The sequence below is a fragment of the Dermacentor variabilis genome, chromosome 7, assembly GCF_050947875.1.
Source record: "Dermacentor variabilis isolate Ectoservices chromosome 7, ASM5094787v1, whole genome shotgun sequence".
Taxonomy (NCBI): domain Eukaryota; kingdom Metazoa; phylum Arthropoda; class Arachnida; order Ixodida; family Ixodidae; genus Dermacentor; species Dermacentor variabilis.
Window position 1 is genome coordinate 82,047,665 of NC_134574.1, and position 25,651 is coordinate 82,073,315.

Here is a 25,651-nt window from a genome sequence, read left to right on the forward strand (position 1 = left end):
TCTAGAGGCTGACTGGTGATCCTGAACTCATGTTCGCTTGCCCGATTATTCACCATTATCTTTGTCTTCTGCATCTTATTCTACAACCCCACTCTTACACCCTCCCTGTCAAGGTCCTCGATCGTTTGTTATTACTCGCCTGCGGTGTTGCTGAATGGAACAATGCCATCGGCAAACCGAAGGTTGCTGACATATTCATCGTCAATCCTTACTCCCAAGCCTTCCCAGTTTAATAGGTGGAATATTTCCTCCAAGCACGCAGTGAATAGCATTGGAGAGATTGTGTCTCCAGTCTGACCTCTTTCTTTATATGTGCCTTCCTACATTTCAGCAGTTAGCGGATGGAGTGCACGTCGGCAGTTGCCTTGGCGTCCGGTTTGGTGAGAGCACTGTTTGTTTGACTTCATTAGGAGCACTACCGACATTTACTTCGCAGTCTAGGCATTTTGACTTTGATAAGTATAAGTATTACGTGTAACAGTGGCACTTGTTATGAGCAGTCATGAACCTTGCTTCGTTAACGAAACCCAACCTAGCGTTGCTAGCTGAAGAGTTAGTATCCCAGTGCAGAAGTCTATGTGCAAGCCCGCAATTATTGAAGCAATATCCAAATGCGGAGCGAGCTACGATGAAGTCCAGGAACGTTGGAAGGGAATTTCCCAAAAGCTAAAACAACGAGACGTAGCAGTGAAGTGAAAGAAATGAAGCTGCATAACCTTGAATGAACTGACTGTTTCGACATGCGCGGATACATGCAACCTTTTAAGGCTGGTAGTGATATCACTCTGCACCTCGTCAACTTTGAGAGGACGTGTACTAGAGCAGCACTTCCAGAAGACAACTGGTCGCAACGCCAACTGAAATTGCTTACAAAGGAAGCAGCGGCCGTAATCATGAGAATGCCAGATAAAGATTCGCGTGACTACAATAGAGTAAAGCTTCAGCTTAGGCGAAGGTAAAGCCTGTCTACAGAAGCCTTAAGGATGAAGTTTCGTAACACGAGACGTAGTCAAAGGGTGTCGTTCTCGGATTTCACCTATAGATCGATGAGCTTCTTGGAAGAATGGCATAAAGGTGCCATTGCATACGAGAACAATCAACGTCTGACTGAAGTGCTTGCGCTATAGCAATTCTATGAGTATATTCCGGAGCAAATACGCCTGTGGATTCAGGACAAATCAAACGTGGAGATGTTGCTAACGGGAGCTAGTTTGGCTGACGAGTACTATTTCCACAGAATAGAAAGTTCGGCAGAACTCCTAAAGAAACCGTCGGTAGCATTAAAAAAATTTCAGAAAGGAGCGCGAGAAACGAACCAAGGGAAACCTGACAAGGTTCCTAACCAAGTGATGAGGAATCACTGGAAGTTCGCTGGTGTCGCGGTCAGTGTCGTCGGAGTACAGACCCGAACCTGAGGTCTGTGAAGGAACCAGGAGAACCCCGGCTGTCCCTGAAGAGCTGCACCGTGCGTACGACTCAGCTATTGCTGCTGCACCTGCTGCTGCTGGAATTTCTGCTCCTGATCATGAGTCGCAGTGCGGATAGGAGAGGCCGATTGGAGGCAACCAGCAGCCGAGAGTGACGCTGATAAGCGCGCGCACAGAATTGCGACGCAAGGGGCCAGTACGGGCGCAGCTCAGCTGTGGTGGTCGCGCTTGGACGGCCTTGGAATGCGGCGACCGGTGTTGGCTCTTTTGTGCATCCGTGTCCCTCGTCTGCCGCTGCCCGCCCCACCAGTGCCATCACCAATGCAAGTGAAATTGCTGTAGACGCGCCGCGATGCAAGAACTGAGACTTCCGATGACCGAGCTTTTTGTCTTGTTTTCGACCACGAGTGATTAGAATTTGTCACGAGGCTAACGCGACAAAGTGTATGTTTGTTTTGCTGTACTTTCAGTGTACTTTCTGGCATTCTCTTCTTTTCTTATTCTTGCAATGAATAATAAGTTTGTGTTAGGTGAAAAAATGGCTTCGTCTTTTCGGTACTGAGGCGCGGTCTTAATATAACAACTCGCAATCGAGGAACTAGTCATCACACTGACCACGTGCTCACCTGTGCGGATGCTGCTCGGTGCACCCACGGTTACACGTTTGCAGTGGGCTGCGGGGTGCACAGTACATTGCACGTGCAAGTTCACCGCAGTGAAGAAAGAAACATTGTGCACATATTGCGCCTTGTACGATATTTGTACGGCACGTGGAACTGGCAAATGAATTTCTTTATTGTAAGGCTGATACTCTACGTTTATATGACACCAGTCAACAGTTCCACCACATTCGAATGAATGCTAAAAGGCAAATGATGAATTGTACGAATGCTGACACGGAATCACTCCCGTGGGCGAAGTAAGCGCTCACAATTTCTATTATATATGACCCTGCCGTGAGGCGCGACTTGTGAGAACCACCTTTTACACATTTGGCGAGGGCCAGCTGTAACAGAAGAATTTCTTACACGGAGATCGTAATGGTCCAGCATACCTAGAAGAAAAAAGAAAATACAATGGCCCACAATTATGATGAAGTTGTCAAGCATTCCTGAAGTCTACATATACCAACAATAGGTGAGGACAAAATCTGTAATAAACCAAGCGGTATTGCCAGCGGGTGTTTGTATTGGTGGAATCACACGCGGTATTTCCACCAATGATAGAGAACAGTTTGTTCAAGTCATAAAATGCTCTTTTCCCTCCACAACTGGCGCATTGCGTTGCCCTCCGCGCACCATGGTCGGTGGAGCGCCTCTGATTGCACGCGCCGTATCATGGCAGTTATGCCATCGCATGGCCACGTCTCACCGTTTTCTTCGCGAGTACGTGGCGGCGTGGGTGTTTGCCGCGGCGTCGTGTTAGCACAGCTGTAATTTTGTTCTGTACACCCGCTGTTGTGAGCTTAGTTTCTGTCTTATTCGACGTTTACAACAGTGGCTCGCTCCGCGCGCTGCAGTGAGTTTGGCCGCACCAGGGTATGTGTAGCAAGTCGATGAGCACTTGAACATCGGAAAGCAGCGTAGTCGCTTAAACCTGAGCGCTATAACAAATTCGTTACACTAAACTGTCAGGGAGGTAGCAGGGACTTCAGATCTACAAATGATGCGCTGAGTTCCAGATCCAGATCAACATACACCTACCGTGCACTACAGCTAAAACTTAAGAAATCACATCAGACACTCGTAACTGTAGTGTGAAATCGAATCGCACACAATGTATAAGGCTGAAGTAATAAGCTAACTGGAAATAAACGGTAAGTAGACTTTAAAGTACAATCAATTAGCGTTTCTTTATAAAATATATGCAGATTTTATGCATTGGGAGAATAAGTGCACGGTAATTCCTAATATATAGGCTTGTGCTAATCCCTAATGTATTGACGTTGCATGTTACAATATTGAAGCTACTACATAACGGTACGTAGGCGTCATTTTCATGCTACGCAGATGCTGCGTTGTTGTCATACTTATAATAAGGTTCCTTATGTTGAAGCAGTAAGCTAGGATGAACAAAACTGAGTCTATTTTAGGTCCAAACTGAATGATTCTCAGTTTCTGGCATTGTAACGTACTCATAAAGGCAACGGCTTCCACCATACTTACAATTCTATGACAATGCTGGTCTTTTGGTGCAACGAAAATTCCTGGACTGTTTCATTGCATGTTCAGATTATATAAAATACAGAACACCTAGGTATAACGTCTAGAAAGCGCAGATAAATATATTAGTCAACACGCCTAGAGAGGACTTCTGGATGATTAGCATCAGCAGAACAACTTTTTACGACGACCGTCAATGAAGTTCTGTTTTCGTACTCCCATGCTTTGATGTGACAGCTTTTCGTTTTTTCGTAGTGCTTAAGAATGCCAATAGAGCTCAATATTCAGGTTGGACGCACACCCCTGTGAGCTTAGTTTTTGTCTGATTCGACGTGTCGAATACCAAGTGCGAATAAGTTCTACCCGGTCATTTTGAATTAACCCACTTGGTGACCGTCGCAATGCAGGATGTCATAGCGGCCGTCGGTTTTTAAGGACTCGTAGCACCAAGCACAATTTTCTATCACTGGAACAGACAGACAAAAGTCAGGTGAAGAAACGAGATATTGCGCGCGGTGATTTCCAGGTTACTAACCACAATAAATTGGTGAAAAGGAATGTCGACTTAATAATTAGTTTTTTATTGTCAGTCCGCTAGATCTTTGCAAGATGACAGTGATGACAGTGAAGACGGCAGTGATATGAATGAATTCGTTCTCTTCTGTGCTACCTTCACCATTACATACCCGAGACCAGCGCTTCAGGAAATAACTTTTTTTTTGCAATGAACACCAGCTACAATAAGGATACTGGGAATTCAGTACACACATTAGTGAAATGATTGAAACATATTTTGGAGTTTTGCTGCCCTGTCATGCCTTTCCTGTCAACAGATTACGAAAGTGTATCGGCTGAAGAAGACAAGAGCGCTTTATGTTGTTTTAAACATGCTGAATAAGCGATATTTCCAACTACGACAGCATGCGAGAATTCTCAGGGAGCTTCAGACTGACATCGAATGGAAGAAAGAAGGCGTAATTTTACGCATACGACCCTTTGTCTGGCTGGTTGGTAGAGGCGTGTCACAAACTGGGGGGGGGGGGGAGGTGTCTCGCTCTGAGTACATCTTACGTCTGCATCGATGAGACGATCGTGCTCTTCGGCTGTCAAACTACGTTGAAGCAGTTTATTCTCCTTTAAGCGAAAGTCGGCTGGAGAAAAAAAAAAAACATTCTACTCTATATATACAGCGAATTTGTCCTTTCATCACTATCAATTAAATACATAGGTTCGGATCCAGCATATTCAGGAATGGGTGACTCGCCACTTCTGAAGCTCATAGACACTCAGTCACCAGGATCAAAGCTTTTACGTATTTGCGGGATCGTTAACCCCTAGGTCTTTTTTGGATACAGTAACGGACCGCAGAATCGCTGCAACAGCGAGGCTAACAAACATTGCGATGACGAAGGACTGGAAGGTTTCGAGCGGGAAAAGACAGAAACCAATGAGTTCACAGCGGTAGTCGGATTCGAGCCAAGTACATCCTGCATGCAAGGCAGATGCTCAACCACTAGACCACAATTTTCTTCCTTAAGGGGAGAAAGCTGACAACCATACATAGTTTGAAAAGTGGGGGCACGTCGGTCTCGCAGCCATATGCACCGCATTGCCATTCTTAAAACCCAGGGGATCCAGACTTCACACCAAGAAAAGGTTAGTTTATGGGGAGGCATGCGCAAACTAGTATCGCATAGGGGAAAACAAGAATGATAAGTCGGCGGGCCCTCGTCTATGACCCTTTGAAGACCCTAACTAAATCCCTGAAGGAGAGCTGCTTGCTGCTGGCATATGCTGGACAAAACACCTGGACGAGTAAGATTCGTCAGTTGCATGAGAAGTCGCGATATACATTAAATATCGCATCCAGCAAAAATTTTGAAAACTGTTTTGAAGTAGGCGGTTACTTACTACCTAACGCAAACGTTCTGCATGTAGATAACTTCGCTGTGCATTATAACGCAGAAAAACAAGTACACTTACAAATTAAACTAGTCATTTAGAAGCAGTAATCATTTCAAGCATTTATAAAGAAGTCTGATGTATAAGTTTTTTTCTAGTAGTTAGATGGGGTGTTCATGTGAAAGTAAGTACATTGTCCCGCCCATAAATAATAGCAAATACAAAAAAATTTCGACAGGAATGCAAGGGACGAAAGACACCGTTAAACAGTGTGTACTTTATTCTTTTCCCTTTCGGCACTTGAAAAATACGAATGGTATAGTTTTGTGTGATGGAGCTTTTTCTTTTGTCGAAAATGTTGCGAAAACAAGCTCGTACAGCATTAGTTCATGAGAACGCAGTAAGTGCACTGTGGGTTTGGGTGTTCGCTAGAATTTGTTCAAGAGTCTATGAAAAGATGCTGTTTGGTGGTTTTTCATACTTACTTATGCGCTAGCACTGTACTAAAAGCACAGACATGAAACGCTAAGAGACGGTTGATGCGGATGAAGGTTCTGTCTGTTCTTTTGTAAAATGCTGGCGCATGAGTATGCAGAATTTATTCGATGCTATATAAAAGAGAGGGGCCAAAACAATAATACATACGATCGAAAGAACACCGCACTTTTACAACGGCGCACGAAGAATCCGGAGCCTTGTACAACAAATATTCAACAGACATTCGCAACCCACCTGAAATAGAAAATGGCGACAATTTGAAATAATTTTCGAGTTTTTACGGCAAGGGAAAAATAAAACTGCTTGCAGTTGGCGTTCCTTCAGGCTGCAGAAAATAATAATAATAAAAAATAAATAACCACAACGCATAACACAATGGCACAAGGAAGTAAAATCAGGAGTTAACCCTTGTGTTCTTTCTCACATTGCTGAATACGGTTCTGGGGGTTATGGGGATCATAATGTTCACAAGTTTGGCGATCTGATTGTAGTATTTGCAGCAATATTCCAGCTGACTTGTTCGATTAATACATGACACGTATGCATGTATAATGTATATAGATTATCTTCGTTAAGCTTACCGTAATCCGAATAATCGGTGTTTGCGGCCACTGGAGACCACGGACATAGCCTTCTGTTAGTACAGAGCATATATTTTTTTTTACCAACAGCGAATTTCTACTGTTCAGATAGCCACGCCTTATATAACACACTAAATTGTGCATTCACGAGCTGTAATATTACTTGGAAAGAAGACACAGCGCAAAAAACACAAGGGCACGAGAGTGCATGCCCCTCGCTCATGTCGTTGTCTTTCTTGCGCTGTGTCCTTTTCCGAATAAATCACCAACGAGCCTTAGCTTCCACGCTAAGTGTAATATTACCCCTTGTATTTCAATGTAAGTACGCAATAAAACTATTTTTAAAAGGGTAATGAACATTTCTGCTAGTTCTTTTTAGTGTCACGCTTAAGTTTAAAATTAATTCTAACCATTCTATCGGGCTGCTATGAAATCTAAGAATGTTACGCAATGCTGCTGAGGAAGTAATTAGGTACAAAATAGCCAGTTATGTTCCGTCTCTGCAAACTAGCAATCATTTAAGTAATAGTGAACTGATTACGCTGCTGGACAGTTGTAGGAGGAAAGTATGCTTTTCATCTTGGACTGTGTTTTTCTTCAGAGCGCCTTTGTCGGTTAAAATGTTATTGCGTAGATGAGAGACACCTAAGTGAAGCAGTCAGCCGCAGCGCAGATGATTGCCACTTGAGCGCTCCTACGGAGCAGTCATTGCACTCAAAGGGGGCAAGCGGCTACGCACTCAGAATAACTTCAGCAAGAATGATGAATATGGAATCCTTGATGAAATAGGCTTTGCACTAATTTTTACACATTGGCATCGGGAGTGCGCGAAGCAAAGATGCGTTCAGGCAGGGGTGGGGAGAGCCAAGGGAAACAGAAACACAGTGCTGCCTAATGAATCCAATCTGTGGTTGAATACTAATCATATGGTTTGTGATAATAGTTCTACGAAAACTTGCAAGGTGGAAATAAATATTTCCTTTAGGGAAAATGGGATATCCACTCATTCGAGGAACCCGTATGGGTTTCCTTTGTAGCAGTAGGTACAAATTATTGGATGTCTCATTTTCCCTTAAATAATATGGTTTGTGCAGAAACAGTCCTTGCATGCATGAGGTGCTCTTATTCTTCCATTTTCTCCATGTTATGGTATCTTGGCCCTCTCCCTTCTGCAGTGCCTTAGTGCTCTGAGAGTAAAATACGTGACTGTCACTCTAAACAAGCGCTCAGCTGAGGGCTTTTAAATCATAGACCGTTCATCAGATGGGACGAATAGGAGTGCTTTTCTCATTAGGAATTGTATTGAATCAAGTTGTTGTCAGCCACGTTTTTCAAATTATTAGGTCATTAGTGTGCCACCTGATTCCGCGGTTACAAACATATGACTGAAAGAGCCCGTGGTTCGGAAACATGTATTGCACAATAAGAAAATCAATCAATCAATCAATCAATCAATCAATCAATCAATCAATCAATCAATCAATCAATTTGTTTCATTCAATGTCAATTCATTGTTCTTGTTTTAAAAAGTCTCTACTCAAGAGGTGCATTCTAAGAGTTGCAGATGTGGTCAGTGGGTTAGACAAAATGTCGACTTGAAAGCCAAAGTGCTAGTAGGTGCTGAATTTAAGGGTTGAACAGTGGCGTAATGAAAAAACTTTACGGGCAGAACGGATCTCACTATTGCTATCAAAGGTAATGCGATTAGCAATCGAGTATTCTAGCGACATACCATATAGCTAAGGTCAACACGTATTGTGGTAATTACGAGACACGTTGATTCGGCTATATGCCACATACCCCTGAGTGGTCCGGCTCTACTATCGCGCTCCGTTGCCAAGGTCCTCCGTGAGCATAAAGTCATGGAGAAAACTGCATGAACCCAACGCAGCGACGATGGAATGATGGAGGAATAATATCGGTCAACCGACAAAAGCGTGTAACGACGGGTGCATGACTACAATGAGATGTCGAATTTTGATATGGCAATCATATAACGATGACAAAGTGTCGACGATGTGAGGGCGATGAGATGGCGACGACTCTATGAAGATGATGGGTTCAAGAAGATGGCCTCACGAAGATGGCGTGGCGATGATGGCATGACGACCACTATAATAAGAAGTGAGTGATGATAGTATGGCCAAGATGGCCCGATGAGGATGGTATGAAAATTAATGCATGATAGCGTCTGTGTGACGACGATGTAACGACGATGATTGCATGACCATGGCTGCCTAATCGCTATTAAACGTTGACAGCATGATTACGCAGGACGGACGAAAAGGGAATGATGTCCATGGATGCACAAACGTGTTATGATGACAATGTCGGGGCGATACTTAATGAGTGCAACAGTGAAGCAACAGCATGACGCCGATAGCATGACGATATCGGTATGAAGCTGATGATTTGACGAATGATAGAAGGAGCACGGCGGAATATCGATGACGATATGGGAACGTCTGTACGACGATGATGCAGTAAGGACGATGAATAAAGGGAAAATGAGACATGCACCCGTTCGTAGCAATTGCTACAAAGGAAACCCATACGGGTTCCTCGAAAGAAAAGCCTCATAGTTGAAGAAAAATTCATCCGTTCAACTATGAGGCTTTTCTTTCGAGGAACCCGTATGGGTTTCCTTTGTCGCAATTGCTACGAACGGGTGGATGCCTCATTTTCCCTTTATTCATTACATCTCTCCACCTTGCGGGTTTCCGCAGAACTACTACGTCAAAGTAAGGACGATGGTATGACAACTGCATGAAAAAATGTGTTGACGACGAGAGAATGATGACAATTGCATCATGATGACTGAATCAAGAAACCTGCGAGACGACAGTGGTTTTACGACAACAGCATGACAAAAGAGGAGTCGCAAAGCTGGAGTGACGGTGATGGCATGATCACGACGGCATTAAGACGACTGTCTGACAATGGAGGAACCATAGCGGCTGTCTGAAATAACTGCGTAACAAGGGCATAAGGATCGCGACCGAATGACGACAGTATGATTGTGATAGAAGGAAGAAGCATTGACGTTGATGCAGTGACGAAGGTGTTATCGTGACGACAGCCTGATGCCCGACGGCATGACGGTGATTGTGTGATGGCGATGGCATGATCTCCACCACATCACGGAAGTCGTATGAAAAGGCTGAATAGATGACAATGCAGATGCCACGACGGTTTCGCGGCTCCTATCGCATACATACTGAGCCAAGCTACAGTGAAATCTCGATATAACGGACTTCAAGGGACCGCGGTAAATTGTTCTTTATTTTGAACTAGTGGTATTGAGAAAGCCCGAATATTAACCATTCCGCCCATCAACCTATTAGCTCATAGGTTGTCACCATATCAGCTATCCACTAAAGTGTCCCTTTTGGCTCTCGACACACGGTGTTGCAATTTTCTACAGATTCCGCCGTCACGCATCATCGAAGCACCATTTAATAATATTGACGTGCACTAAAGAGACGCTGACGGCGAGAAAACAAACGACAAAAGGATACTTCCATGTCACCGCCAAAGCACAATGCTTCTTGCATTTTTTTACTTTTCCCATTTCTTACCTGGGACACTGCAACTATCTCAATTAACGCGGACACCTCAACTATGGAAAAGCGAAAGCGCTCGTAAGCGACACCGCCTGAAACATGCTAAGTGCGACCGTGTGACGTCCTCGCGAGTACGGAGGTAACATTTCCCAGCGCGCGTAGCTAGTACGGCGGAAGAAAGTAGCTCGAAGAGGTGTGCGCCGAAAGAAGGGTGAAAGAAGAAAGGGATGCGCCTCCGTTGCTCGGTGACACTTTCCTGGGCGGAGCATGCGCTCACAAAACGTGATGCGCGCTTGTCTCCGTTCGCCCACGTTTTTTTTTTTTGCTGGCGCCATCCCAGGTTTTCAGACTCCATGCGCCGCGACGTCCACACTCAGCCTTGTCGTATGCTAGCCAACTGTTTCGGCTGCCATAAAGGATACACGAAAAGTTAAGAATCCCCAGATTTCGCATTATTGGTTCGTAGCACTGACGCGATGTTAACATCAGAGGGAAAGGGAATAACGATCGCTATTCTGAAAAGTTCGTAGTTCTGAAACGTTTTTACATTAAAACTATAAGAAGTCAGCAGAGGATTTCTGAAATTTTGTTAATCTGATGTTTATAGTAGCGAGGTTGCACTGTATTCGACAACTTGGACCACTCGGTCGGAGTAGAAGACATGACGATGACACCAAGACGAGAGTGGTGACAATGACTGAATCAAAACAACGGTGCCACTATGGCAGCGCTACAATGAATGTATGACGACTCCATGAAGATGGCGCGACGATGAGGGCATGCCTAAGCAAGATAACTAAGGTGGAATGACGATCATGAAATTAGGGCAAGGAGATCACGACCAGGAGCGGGTGGTTCAAGCAGGTAGACATATAGGGCCACGGGTTGGTCTAAGAGCGTAGGTAGATATATAGACAGGGATGCTAAAAAGGCCGAAGTAGGCGAATAATAATACTTGCATTAAAAAAAACCAATGCTTCATCAAAAACTAAAATTGTAATTATATTCCATTGTATTTCAGACGTTGTACTATATTTCAGTGTATTGCTTCTTTTCGTTGCATTTTTGCGATTAGTAATTTGCTGCCGTTTCTGTCATATCTATCTATCTATCTATCTATCTATCTATCTATCTATCTATCTATCTATCTATCTATCTATCTATCTATCTATCTATCTATCTATCTATCTATCTATCTATCTATCTATCTATCTAATCTATCTAATCTATCTATCTATCTATCTATCTATCTATCTATCTATCTATCTATCTATCTATCTATCTATCTATCTATCTATCTATCTATCTATCTATCTATCTATCTATTATCTATCTATCTATCTATCTATCTATCTATCTATCTATCTATCTATCTATCTATCTATCTATCTATCTATCTATCTATCTATCTATCTATCTATCTGGAGCCTTTACGCTACAAAGCTAAGTAAACTCTACCAACTTGGGCCATTAGGTGCTCGTGAAGCCATCTTGGACGTTCTACCATTGTTATTCCAGATTAGTGATCTCACTCTCGTCATGACGTTGTCGTCACACCTTCTACGTCGACCCAGTGGGCCATGTTATCAATAGCTTGGGCCAGCAGGTATGTGCTCGAGGTCGTTGCATCGTCGTCCTTCTAGCTTTGCCTTCAGAATTCGTCATGACATCTTTGTTACGCCATCACCTTTATGCAACCGTCATGCATTTGTTGTTGCCGACATTTTTCATGTCATCCTGGTCATTCCATAGTCGTCACTTAAGCTTCGTTTTTCGTCTTTGTCCCGCTATCGTTGTCATGCAGGCTTCGTCTTACAATCGTATTCCCCTCATTGTCCTACAATCGTCGTAATCCCGCTGTCCACATAGCAATGTCATGCCATCGTCGTCATTTTGTCGTCGTCATGCACTCATTGTCATGTGTACCTCTTCATTAAATCGTGATGATGCCATTGTGGAATTTCCACTGTCGTCATTTTAACTTCATGATCTGACTCTTGTTCTACCGTCTCAACAAATAGTCTTCACACCGTAGTCGTCATGCCATTGTCGTGCTTCTGTCGTTTTAGCAACATCATGCAATTCTCGTCATCCCTTTATCGTAAAACTGCTTTCGTGAATCTGTCGTAATGATGCTGTCATCAGTTAATCGTGATTAGGCCCCCTCGTCGTACTATCGCCATCCAAGCGTCGTGAGACCGCTGCTATCGTGGGTTCGTAATGACGCTGGTGTCATGTCGCAGTGGCCGCGCAATTGCGCACTTTCAGCTTCGTGTTCCAGTTGTCGTCATTCAGTTGTCTACGCACATCCGTCGACGTCCTACTGCATTATGTCGTCGTCGTTACGTCGTCGACTTTGCACCAGCCTCATCATATGAAAAATTGTCATCTGATTGTCAGGTGTCGTCGAGTCGTCACACCGCCTTTAGCGTTAGATCGACGTCTTTGCTTCTTAGTCATTCCTTCTTCATCATTCCACCATCGTTCCTACGTCGGTGTCATAAAGGCGTCTTGCAACCATGCTCAAGGGCGACCATAGAAAATTAGTGCCATTTAAAATGGAACGATACCGAAGTATGTCGCATATAACCCAAGCAAAGAAAGCCGTAGAATGAGCACTACAGATATTAAATAAACATGGCTTCAGGAATGCGGTTTGCCGCTACGTTGCTCAAATGCTAATCACATTACTATGGGCGGTCATCCTTCGATTTGTGCCATGAATTTTTGTAGCCTCCTTGCTTTGACACTGTGCCCGCCGTATGGAATAAATCAAAATCAAGGAATATATCTATATATGATGAAAAAATGTGTTATGGCGAGTACCATGGAATTTTCATATTAGAGAATAGGAGTTGATAAATGAGCCATACCCATATCGGTGATAGTCATCCGTTCCGGCAGCGCCGTACTAAACTGTCCCCGTTGTGCAAGGCGAACGCTGTTAATGAGGAATAAGAATCATACTCGAGAAGGAAGAGTCATGGAATTTAGGAACGTAAGATTCTTACACTCGGTTACGATATAAGTGCGTTCTGTTGAACTCAATGAACATTGGGTGTATGGAACGCATTAGATGAGACAGGCAGCGTATTTGTGGTATCTCAGTAGTTTTGTAGGTCCATATGGGTTCCGAGGTGTTTACAAACTGAAAGTTAAAAAGAAGCAAGCGCGAATCATAAGCACCACGGCAAAATAGTCTAGTTTCTAATGGATCTATACATTGGTATACGAGCTTGTTTTAGAGAGCATAACAAAAGCTTTTTTATGTATTGGGTGCAGCGAATGCCAAGCGATCAGAACTTTATTAGAAGTTCTTTGGATGTGAAGGCGAAAGTGAATTCTTTCGTGAATTATCAAACTTTGGCGCCAGAATGACGCGGCAGACCTTGAGATATTCATTCTGTGTTGCCAAGCGTTGTGATTATCGCTAGGTCATTGCAGATCGTCAGATATTGCTTATATGTCAACGCAACAAAAACGATCCGCATGCTCAGCAGTAACCAAGCGGGATACAACATGTAAGCGTGTCGAAACGTTGGCTTCCGGCTGAATTTTCGCGTCTTTTGCCACCGTAAATCACTAAATGTGTCCACAAGCGTGTAACACCTTTGTCTTGTGTATTTCTAACAGAAAATTCGGCGCACTGTTTCGCAACTAAATCGCTTACACGATTGACACCATTATTGAATATTCCGTACTGTTTTCAATCAATCGCCCTTCTGTAGTCTGAAGCGAATGCGCAGCAGAGGAGCCGTTCTTGCATTCTGCCATTAGATAAATGCGACCGCAACAGCCGAGCCTTTGTACTGCAGGCTAAAGGCCTTTCCGACCACAGGCATTCTGTCGTGCGCAACCTGCACAGCAGGCAACGTAAGCCTGCAGAAAATTACTCGAGAGATTTTGTTCACACAACGGCTTTCAAAGCTATGTACCAGGACGGTTGATATGCAAATGCCTATTCGTCTGTATGGCTCGGCGCTCAAAATTTTCCAACTGACAGTCGACTGTCTGGAGCACCGCATGTTAAAATCCGTTGTATGAAATGTGTTTGTACATCGTAGAGAACATTGAACAACTGGAAAGAATAAAACGCGCAGTTATTACAACGCACAAAGTTTGTACGGCGACTATATTTGCAGCTGAACAGAATGGTCAGTCTTCAAGGTACGCAGAAACGTCCTTGCGCACCCTGCAAGAACGCAGAAAAAAGATGAACCCATTGTTTTGGAGACAATGTTCTTCAAGACGCGCATTTAGATGTCCTTAAAAAATCAATTTTGCGACAACAATCCACTCTTTTCACCTGGAAAGTCTACCTATATCAAATTTTTGAAGGGCGACGCAAGCAGCTCGGAATTCTTGCAGGTTGCTTTTGACCATTGACAACACGCCCAGCGTTTCTTAGTATTCTTATTGTAGTCATAACTTTAGTAGACATCCTCTTTGTCTGTGTACACAAATATGCGTATCTCGGCCAAGGAATAAACGTAACGAGTACTACGACTTCTACTATTGGGAGTTTAGGTAACCTAAGACGGCAGATTTCGCAGCATCAGTAAGACCTTTATTCATCACGGTTGCATTCTACCCGGTGGTGCTGCTGAAAAATCCTTCAACAATGGTGCATTTAGATGCACTTATATGTCACAGTGCCCCTACTACCATTTGCAATTCACAGACATTGTAATATATAGCTTTTTAATGAATTAGAGTGAGCCCAAAGATTGTAATGTTTGTGAAGCTTTGTTCAAACTGTTAAAACAGCTATACAAGTAAAGTAATGCAAACAATTGTGTTTATCTTCATTTAATTAAGAGTCTATAGTATTGATGCTTATGCAATGCACTCGCTACATCTTTAGTGTCATGCGATGTTTATTATAATTTGCACACTATCGCGTTAACAATCTATGCCTAAATGCAAAACCAGTTCATGAGAATACTGGTTGTGATACAAGGGTGCAGCGCTTTCACATTGACAAAGGCAAAGATCAACATCTCCTGAGAAAAGTATAGTATCGAGTGGTCTGTGACAGAGAGATGTCTGACGCATGTGCAAACATATTGCCGCGACGCTATCTGTGCCCATCCACGCTGACGACGAAGACGACAACCTCGAGTGTGCAAGCAAGGTGCTAGAGAAGAAGAAGCCTGAATTAAGCGCTTGTTCTAATTGCCTAGATTAAATAGTACTTTCCGCTCTTGTCTCAAGCGAGCCGTGACACTGGTGGACGTGCTGGGTATCGCATCATCGCCTAATGGTAGGGACGACTCTTGCGAGTAGCCCTGCATCCAGCCCTTCAAGACATCGTCCACGCGTCGAGACACCTGGGCACCGCGCAAGCCGCCACCTGCAAGGTCTGTTCCCGGAATTCGGTCTCTTGCAAGGAACTTTGTCAGCGACCTCACCGACTCAGGAAATGGCGCTTGCAAGTCCAAAATAGGCGAGTGTTCAAAATGATCTAGTCCCCACAAACTTCTATGGTGGCACGTATAAAGACGCTGAAGACTGGCTGGACCAGTACGAACGTGTAGCTAAGGTCAATCAGCGACGTCCAGACCAGAAGCTTTCCAATGTGTACTTCGCTCTTGAAGGTAGCGCAAGCAGGTGGTTCCAAAACCGCGAGGCGCGTTTGGCAACGTGGGATAAATTTTGCCGTCGCCTGCTTGATACCTTCAGAAACACTGAGCGCCAAGACAATCCACAACGCCTTCTCGAGGTGCGCATTCACAAGCTCAACGAAAGTGTTTCCATATTTGCCGAGGACATGTCTTGTTTGTTTCGCCACGCAGATCCCAACAAGCCTGATTCGAAGAAGCTGAGCCATCTCATGCGTGGCATAAAAGTACAGCTCTTGGCTGGTCTTGTGCCTAACCCGCCGACAACAGTGGTAGAATTCATTAAGGAAGCCACCGGAATACAGCGGGCGCCCAGGAGCATTTCCGGCAGTCCGAACGCCTGACTAACATTGCGCCTGCAGGAGCCGAAGTACTCACAGTGCTAAAAAAATTAAATTGTGGGGTTTTACGTGCCAAAACCACTTTCTGATTATGAGGCACGCCGTAGTGGAGGACTCCAAAAATTTCGACCACCTGGGGTTCTTTAACGTGCACCTAAATCTAAGTACACGGGTTTTTCGCATTTAGAAATGCGGCCGCCGTGGTGGGGATTCGATCCCGCGACCTCGTGCTCAGCAGCCTAACACCATAGTCACTGAGAAACCGCGGCGGGTTACTGAAAGTGCTGACGAGACCTCGCCGCGTTTACTGATAAGAGGCATTGAGTGCCAGGAGATTTCGAAGCAAAGTGCCACAACGAAAGAGTTTTCTGTTGCTTCGATCGCTGAAGTTCACCGTCAAGAAATACGGAAAGCACTTGCATCTCCTGAGCTACTCCCTGAACCATGTCCCGAGCCGCACTTCAAGCCACGCTCATACGCCTACGCAGACGCTGTCCGTCACTCGCTTTTTACCGTGCCAGTACAGCATTCCCACCAGCAGCCACCTATTGCTGCCTGGACACAGAGGTATCATTTTAGATGACCCTAGCTTCGCAGGACCGTGATGGCCGACCATTGTGTTTTCACTGTGGCGAACCAGAGCACAGTTATCGTTTTTGCCATCATCGCCAAGTTGTCCTCCTGGAAATGTCACCTGCCACTCTGCGGCGGTTTCCAGGGAGACATCCACGCTTCGACGACAGTGTCACTGAGAACAAGGCAGTTCAGCTAATCTTTGGTCGCACTCGCCGTCTCCGTTACGTTATTCCTCGCCGAACCGTCGCAGTTTTGCCGACGTGGTGAGAGGCCGTTCTCCAAGCCCGTGGCGGAGAAACTGAAATCTGCGACCTCCGGGGGAAAGTTGCAAGTTATCGAACCTCCGAAAATCTCCCGTTATTACTGAGAAACGAACAGAGCAACCCGGAGAAACGGAACGCAGACGAATTTGTGAGTGCCCACATTCTCTAAACAATTGATCGGCACGACGTGACAGCTTTAATTGATACTGGCGCATACTTTTCGATAATGAATGAGCATTTGGCAGACCGGCTTAAGAAAGTCAAAATGCAATGGCCAGGCCCTTATATTCGAAATGCCGTGGGCCAGATAATGGTACCTACAGGAAGATGTAGTGCAGGACTCCAGATAGGAAATACAGCTTTTGTCGGCACTTCTTTCGGGAGTACGGCACCGTGGTTAACAAACGGGACAGTGAGATAACCTTTTATAGTAGAGACACGAGCAACGACGAAGAGCGCCAACGTACATCGTTACGTGTTGCCGATGACGACGTCTGCATACCACTACTATCATGCAGTCTTGTCTACCAAGGTGTTGCCATCGCTCGGAGTATCGTCAGCATAATCAGTGGTCGCATAGAGGTACTACTGACAAATTGTACCAATGAACGCCAGCACATCAATAAAGGCACCGCTGTAGCATATTTTGACGAAATAAACCACGTTCAACACTGCTTTATTGTAAAAGAGGGATCAATGACCGATACGATGGCACACGCAGCTGTCGTCGACGTTGACACAAGTTTAACGCCCCAACAGAAACAAAGTCTCAGGGAACTGCTTGACCACTTTAAGGACTGCTTTTCTACAACGTCCCGAGTTCGTCAAACACCACTGACGAAATACCGCATCATTACGGAGGAAACAGCAATACCCATCCGACAGCATCCGTATTGCGTGGTTGACAAAGAGCGTGAAGCAATACAGCAAGTCAAGAAAATGCTAGAAGATTATTTCGTCCAGCCGTCAAAAAGCCCTTGGGCATCGCCCGTGGTACACGTTAAGAAGAAGGATGATAGCCTGCAGTTTTTAATCGATTATCACAAACTCAGTCGGGTTACAAAAAAGATGTGTGTCCCTTACCACGCATCGACGATTCCGTCAACAGGCTACGGCATGCACGTTACTTATCATCGATGGTCCAAAAAAGTGGAAACTGGCAAAAAGAGGTCGATGAGCAGCATCGCGAAAAGACTGATTTTGTGACGCCTGATGGTCTCTATGAATTCAAAATTTCACCCTTTGGGTTTGTGCTCCGCCACAGCCACGTTACAAAGGTTAATGGGTACTATTCTCCCAGACCTTAAGTGAAAGACTTGCTTAGTGTACCTAGACGATGTGGTTGTTTATTATGCGACATTTTACAAACATCTCAGACGGCTACGGTCACTTCTTCAAGCTATACTGTCCGCTGGGCTTATCTTAAAACCTGGAAAGTGCCACTTTGGCTATGAAGAACTAGAAGTTTCGGGCCACGTTGTAAGTCACACGGGTGTCAGACGTGATCCTGAGAAAATCGCAGCCATCGCAAACTTTTCAAAGACTACAGAGAAGAAGGCAGTCAGACGCTTCCTGGACCTATGCGCATATAACCGGCGATTTATTGCGGGTTTTGCACGCATCGCCTCACCGCTCACCTGCCTAACCAGAGAAGATGTCACGTTTGTGTGGAGCGAGGAGCAGGAGGTGGCATTGAACGAGCCCCATCTACAAACTCCGCTTGTTCTAGCCCACTTTGACGTGGATGCGCCGACAATGATCCACACCGATGCCAGCAACGTGGGTATGGGCGCCGTCCTTGTTCAGCGCAAGATGGCACTGGACGAGTCATCGCTTACGCGAGTAGTACACTGTCACGTGCCGAGTCGAACTACTACACCACAGAGATGGAATCCTTGGCTGTAGTTTGGGCAGTTGAAAAGTTCCGCCCGTGCATATACAACCGCTCATTTCAAGTCATAATTCACCACCATGCTCTCTCTTGGTTGACCAACATGAAATATCCATCTGCACATTTGGCACGCTGGAGCCTACGGCTTCAAGAGTGCAACATGACAACGGTTTATAAATGGGGAGGGCAGCACTTAGACGCTGACTGCCTTTCCAGATCGAGTCGTCCGGCGAAGGTGATGACGAATCCGCTGGCTTTTCAGGAGTTGTTGAAGCAGCCACCATCTCTCAACAACAGCAAGAGGATCTGGAGCTCGCTTCAGTAATTGATTTCTGGGACGGCCGCACCACAAAGAAGCCTGGATTATTCTCAAGGAACCTGTCATCATTCTGCATATGCAACAGTGTTCTTTTTAGGCGGAACTTCTCTTCCAGAGGAAAGAGACATCTACGAGTCGTCCATAAAACTCTCCGCAATGAAATCTTGCAGGCCTGTCACGATGAAGCTACCTCGGGCCACCTATGCTACACAAGAACATTCGCAGTGACCAAAGAGGAGTACTACTGGCGACGGCTCGCAGCACAGGTGAAGCATTACGCTCGAACGCGTCTTGACTGTCAGCGATGAAAAGTGCCACCTACGAAACGTGCCGGTGTATTACATCCCACTCCAGTACAGGAAACGCCGTTTGCACAAATTGGACCCATTCCCAATCTCCGCTGCCGGCAATAAGAGGGTCATAGTTGCGACAGATTACCTAACGTGATATGCAGAAACCAAGGCACTTCCGAGCATCACAGCAGCCGAGGCCGCACAGTTCTTCATGGAAAACGTCGTCATCAGGTACGGTGCTCCAGCGGTCAACGTAAGCGGCTGGGCAACCGCGTTCACGGCTGAACATTTGCGAACTGTACTCACGCTCAGTGGCACGGCATACAGAAGGACGACAGTACATCACCCGCAAAGCAATGGACTTACGCAGCGCCTCAACAAGACTCTCGCAGATATGCGGTGCATGTGTCTCGATGTGGAAGACAACTGGGGCCAACTATTACCATAGGCAACGTTTGCTTATATTACGGCTCGGCAAGAAACAATAATGACGCCATTCAGTCTTCCCCACGGCCGAAAAGCGACTACAATGCTAGATGCTGTGCTTCCTCATGATTCCGGCGGTTCCGAGACTGACGCCGCATATTTTACAGAGCGCACCGAAGACTCAAGACAGCTTGATCGTGTTCGCATAACTAGCCAGCAATACCTTGATGCCCGACGTTGCAATCAGCACCATCGATGCGTCGTCTACCAGCCTGGCCAGAGTGTCTGGGTTTTGAAGCTCCAGTACACCGCCGAGGCCTCGCGTAGGAAATTCAACGCCGACACTTCGGAGCATACAGGTTCTACGACGCTTTAGCGACGTCAACTATGAAGTCGTTCCTGACAGCCCATCCTGCTCGAGGCACCGTCAAGACCTGCCTGGGACTGTGTACGTGGTGTGCATGAAACCTTATTTTTCTGAATGTCATGGACACTCCCTAGTTGGCTGCACACCGGAAGCTACCCGCCGAGCATCGGGACGATGCTCCTTCTGGAGGGGGCAAACGTCGAGCCCAACCACGCTGACGACGAAGACGACGACCTCGAGTATGCAAGCGAGGCAATAGAGAAGAAGCCTGAACTGAGCGCTTGTTCTAATTCTCTCGATTCAATACCGCTCTCCGCTCTTGGCTCAAGTGAGCCATGAAAATATTTAAAGCTTCTGTACCCTTTCTGCCATAGTGACGCTTACCCATTCCTGGGGATTATCAAACTACTACATCAGTTACGACTGGATGTTGCGTACACTAGCCGATACCTTCAAAAGATTGGACGGAAAAGCGATTATGACTGTTGCGTCTGTCACACTCCCGAGACAATAGATCAAACACTTTGCGTGTGCCCTCGATGTGTGCCGAGCGCAGGACACTGAATTTTAGTGCCCACCCTTTGGACTTGCAGCCCTTTCCGGATTAAAAAAGGTTGGGTACGTGGAGACGAATTGATTATGCCCAACGCGCCATAAAATCACTTCTGAACATTTCACGTGAGAATGGATTAGAAGCTCGTCTCCAGGAACTGCCTGGCATGAAAACTGTGCAAAATGTGTTTGGCAATCAAGTTTTGTATGGAAGAGATTACATCTACGTGTAGATCATCTAAAGTGTGCCTCTGCTTATTGGACAGGCTGTGTGAACAGTAGCTCGTGGTAGTATATCAAAGTCACGTGCCATCTACGTATCTCCATGTACCATTCACTTCCCCTTACCCCAGTAAGGAGCAGCTGGCTAGAGACACGTTCGCCAGGCCAACCTCTCCTGCTTTATCTTCATAAAAGCTCTTCTCAAATTTTTAAAACGATAGTTCTCTTCAGCTACTTTAGCGACTTTGGATGCTTGGATAACGGTGGCAATTTAGCAGCAAAAACTGGAGTAGATGGATGGGATTTCCACATGTGCAGTACATAAGTAGGTACAGTTGAAGCATCAAGCTATCACGGTACAACACGCTTGTGACATCTACGTTAGAGTTTATTCGCTCCTGCTCGCGAGATATCTTGTCCTTTGTGCTTCCTGCAGAAATATCATTAATTTTCATTGCTTCCTAAATAAAGACTTTCACTTAACGCTTGCTATGAACATGTTGTTCGTCTCATATGCTCGAGCTACCTCCATGTTTCTATCCCGCCCAGCTTTATATTATCCTGCACGTTATATCAATGTCTCAGGTCTGAAAACAGTGAAAGATTCCATCCCGTGTTCTAGATGGAGCTTTATTGGCAGGTAACTCATTGTGCACTTGGTTTAAGCAACCAGCTTTTATTTTTTCTACCTAAAAGGTGCAGTTGCATGTGAACCTATATATTCATAATAGGCATTCTCACACAGAGTCTGAAATGACAGGTAGTCTGTAAAGGGATGGACAGTGGTACTGCTTGTGATGAGTCAAGAAGTTTGGAGCTGTAGTACAGAAAAGCAAATTTAGGTATGCTTCTTAAGTGCATTCATCCTGCATAACGAACCGTGTCACTTGAAACGCAATCTTTCGAGGGTGCACGTCATTGGCACTGCACTTTCTAACGCACGAGGTGGTAGATTTTGTGTTGCTAAGGTTGCGTCATAACGGCGACATTTTAGTTGAGAGTTGTGACTTGTCCTTCTGTCATTTTCTGTTTCTATTTTTCTTCTGCAGATTTTTAAATCCAAGGAGGTAAGTGGCCTCATAGTTCAAAGGGACTGTCATTACGTCAGTGTTTCTGTGGTGGCTTAGTATAATGAAGCCACCGATTGTAAAGAACACGGTCATGCGAACAACAGATATGATATTACATTGCCGTTTTTAACTGTGCAGGGAACATATAATACGGACTTGAACGCGCACTAAGAATTTAAGAACACCTGTTGAGACCACACTCTTACCACACTATGCTTTCAGAGTCCCTAGAATCTGGAAAAGCGGCATGCATTGATCCGAAACTTTAGATTCCTTAGGTTACCACTGCTATAATCAGATTTCCTACATCAGAGAACTGATTGTTGGATTGCGTAATCTGTGAGGAACAATGGCGTATATTTATACGTATTCTATGTGGGTTCTTTGAATACTCTGTCTGCTATACTTTCGGCGCTCAGCGAGCGAAGACTGGTGAACGCCAGCGTCCGGCGATACATGTCAGAAAAGAAGGTAACCTGCAGGCTTCCAGATGTGGTAATGCCCGTAGCGTGCCGCAAAACATTATAATAAATTGGCCAGATCATTCACAATTTACTAAAATGCGTAAACTAAGCAAAACAGGCAGAAGCAAAGGTTCGTCAAATTCCCCTTCTGTAGGCTGAAGCAATATATTGCCCTACTAATGATAAGAAAGGGCCACTTGTATGGATAAGCGATAAAAGCCTCGCTATTATCACAATGAAAATAAAGACTAACTGACCTCTTTTATGCTCAAGGAATGCATGTGGACAACTGTGGAAATGCGTACTGGCAGCCAAAGGTCCGGGCTTAGCATTACAAATATGGCTAGTAATATCGCCTTGTGCAGCATGCTCCGTCCTTACGCTTAATAATTTAAGTGCTCGTGAGATCTACTCTTTCCCTGTACTATAGTGCACATAAGTCTTCTCTGGTCCCCTTCAAAAGCGACAACATATGTCCAATACCGTTCAGGGTGTGTAACAGTAAAATGACGCTTTATAGCATTGTTCGCGTCATTTCTCTTTGTGCCGACATGCGATACACAAAATTGGTCTAGAATATGTCACTCTATTGTACAACAAAGATGATGGATGTCTTTCTGGGTATATTGAAGGGAATGTATTGTTGATGGCGTGCTTCTGGCAGGTTAGTTCACTTGGCGAGACACATCGAGAAAAGCGTAATATTTGAAAACTCAGCGGTTCTCTTAATTTGTTCGGCATCTTTTTGGCAAAGTAATGTGTGATAAGTTCAATGGCTCGTTCTTGCATACGGCGGAAAGACTAAGAGCAACAATTAGCGATAGGCACACCGAATACAAGCATAAACGCACATGCGCGATCAAAGCTTTTCTGCCAGAAATATCTGAAGTCGAAATATGGAATATCATCAAGGGATTCAAGGAGTGGGAGCCACCGGGCTTTGATAAGATTTGTAATCGAGACCTCTGTAGTAACTTTAAGGAACTAAAAAACATATTTAAAATACTAAACGGAATATTTCTAACAAGAGATATACCGAAAGGAATGAAAATCTCTGTTGTTAGGCCAATATATATAAACGGAAAAAGGAGTGACTGCGAAAACTACAGACCAATTTATATCATTTCAGCGCTTGCCCACATAATGGAAAAGCATGTAGCATCCGTGCTGCTGTCATTCTGTGATCGATTTTCACTGAATAATAGTGCGCAATTTGGCTTTACGCAGAATAAAAATACAACTTCCTTGTTAGATGAGCTTTTCGATTACATCAACAGTTCGATAGAAAATAACCGAGTGGTCATGGCTTTATTGTTAGATTTAAGAAAAGCTGTCGATACCATAGACCATAATAATATAAAAAAATTTGCAATATCTGGGCTTTCGGGGACACTTCATCAAGTTTTTTTCAAGTTGTTTTGGTGACAGATATCAGTGTGTTTGTTTAGGACAAACAGCAGTTCGGAGCCACTAAACTATGGAGTACCTCAGGTTAGTACGTTAGGACCCCTGATTTTTAACATTTATGTTACAGACCTCAGCCTTCTACCATTACAGTCTAAAATTTTCCAGTATGCGGACGACACTGCGATTACTAGAGATGTTGCTAACATTGATACAGGGCTCCAACAACTACACAATGAGATTGGTAAATTATATGATTGGTTTCAGGAAAATTATCTTTTCATAAATAAAGGAAAAACAAAGCTAATTTGTTTTAGGAATCCCCACAAAGCTATCACAATTAATAGGGGGATTTTTTGCATTCATCAGAGTGTAATTCATGCCATTGCCTACCTTTACCACTCGAATCAGCTGTAAAGTATTTAGGTGTACATTTCTGTCAATGTCCTAATTGGAATAGTCACGTTAAACACATATGTGAAAAACTAAGATCAATTGCTGCCATGATGTATCACCTTCGAGGCAGAGCTCCATTTAAAGTAAAGCTTACAGTATTTAAGGCGCTAGCTGAATCTTTACCTATGTATGGCATTACATTATACGACACTTGCTCTGAAAACAAAAAAAACAAGAATTTAATCGTGTAAGTCGTAAAATAGTCAAGAGCATAACCTATGGCACAGCATTAGATAGCGCAGGTACAAGGGAAAAATACCAAGCCCAGGGTATACTACCAGTGAAAGAACTATTTAATTATGTAGTTTTGAAGAATCACTACTTCAGAAAAGAATTTAGGGTTGCCGTAAAAGAGAACGTGACATTGCGACAAACTGGGAGGTGCGTGAAACCACGTGTCTACACCTACTATGCAAACCAGGAACTGCTATGTCCCTGCAGTGTTTAATAAATTGAGTGATGAATTATGTACAATAAACACGAAACGAAAAAATGAATAAAGCGATCAGAAAATGGTGTGCAAGCTCAATAAACACTTAGTAGGTAAAGCCAGTTGCCTCATATGGAATTGTTTACAGGCTTTGTTTTCAACTTTTGTTTATGATCATGCTTCGATAACTGTGTATAATTTTGAAGTCAGCAGTTTGAAGGATTGAGTTGTAGCCCTGTAAGTGATTGGTGTATTTAGTTATCGCTTGGATGTTTTGACTTTGTTTTGACTTTGATGTTTTTCTTGACAACATTGTGTAATGAAAAAACAGGAACTCAGTATGCTTGTTATATTTTGTTTCATGCACTGGACGGTGTTCAGTGTATATTTGCGAGAGAATGTGTTAATTGTGCTAATATGAATTTAATATGTTGTTTCACCAACTGCATGGTCATTTTGCAAGCACTGCGCTCTTAGATTGACCAGCAAATTCATCCTGTACAAAGAACTTTGGATACATGAATGAATGAATGAATGAATGAATGAATGAATGAATGAATGAATGAATGAATGGATTACGCATTGTACATGTTCTTATACTGTGAAAGAGAAAGAGCGCAAAGCGTCTCAAAGTGCACTCATTTATTCAATGCCATTTGCTGGCACCCCAATGCCCCCCGTGTCTCTCGACACTGACGCTCTCTCTCGGCCATGTTTCTTCTTAGCGTGAACCCTGTGCTTTCGGGCTCTATCGATGACGCACAGTCCTTACAGGTGTCTCTCTGCATCCCCCTCCGTAGCACGAGAAGCTGCCGCGGTCATG

The 25,651-nt window shown here is 44.4% G+C and overlaps 1 protein-coding gene across 5 annotated transcripts; it reads right to left on the reverse strand.

Annotated features, from left to right (window-relative positions):
* Positions 1 to 2,204: 2,204 nt before the first annotated feature.
* Positions 2,205 to 23,009, reverse strand: LOC142586877 (uncharacterized). Of its 5 annotated transcripts, XM_075697756.1 has the most exons (6): positions 22,796 to 23,009; positions 13,145 to 13,281; positions 13,007 to 13,074; positions 6,137 to 6,223; positions 3,976 to 4,055; positions 2,205 to 2,481 (listed from the first exon to the last, which is right to left on the reverse strand). In XM_075697756.1, exons 1-6 carry the CDS (start codon positions 22,904 to 22,906, stop codon positions 2,452 to 2,454), a joined length of 513 nt encoding a protein of 170 aa, XP_075553871.1. In that variant the 5' UTR covers positions 22,907 to 23,009; the 3' UTR covers positions 2,205 to 2,451. The 5 variants fall into 5 exon arrangements, 2 of the variants coding, with proteins under 2 accessions (XP_075553871.1, XP_075553870.1); XM_075697755.1 differs by lacking the exon at positions 3,976 to 4,055 and having other exon boundaries at positions 22,796 to 22,996; XR_012829272.1 differs by lacking the exons at positions 3,976 to 4,055; positions 13,007 to 13,074 and having other exon boundaries at positions 22,796 to 23,006.
* Between the last annotated feature and the right edge of the window lie 2,642 nt (positions 23,010 to 25,651).

What these genes read in the sequence shown, in the direction of transcription:
- LOC142586877 (XM_075697755.1), bottom strand. Translation starts at nt 22,906, where the DNA reads ATGCTGCACAAGGCGATATTACTAGCCATATTTGTAATGCTAAGCCCG. An exon ending in GATGACTATCACCGATATGG is followed by an intron (nt 6,224 to 13,006) that starts GTATGGCTCATT and finishes TTTCTATTTCAG; the next exon opens with GTGGGTTGCGAATGTCTGTT. An exon ending in AGTGCGGTGTTCTTTCGATC is followed by an intron (nt 2,482 to 6,136) that starts GTATGTATTATT and finishes TTTTTCTTCTAG; the next exon opens with GTATGCTGGACCATTACGAT.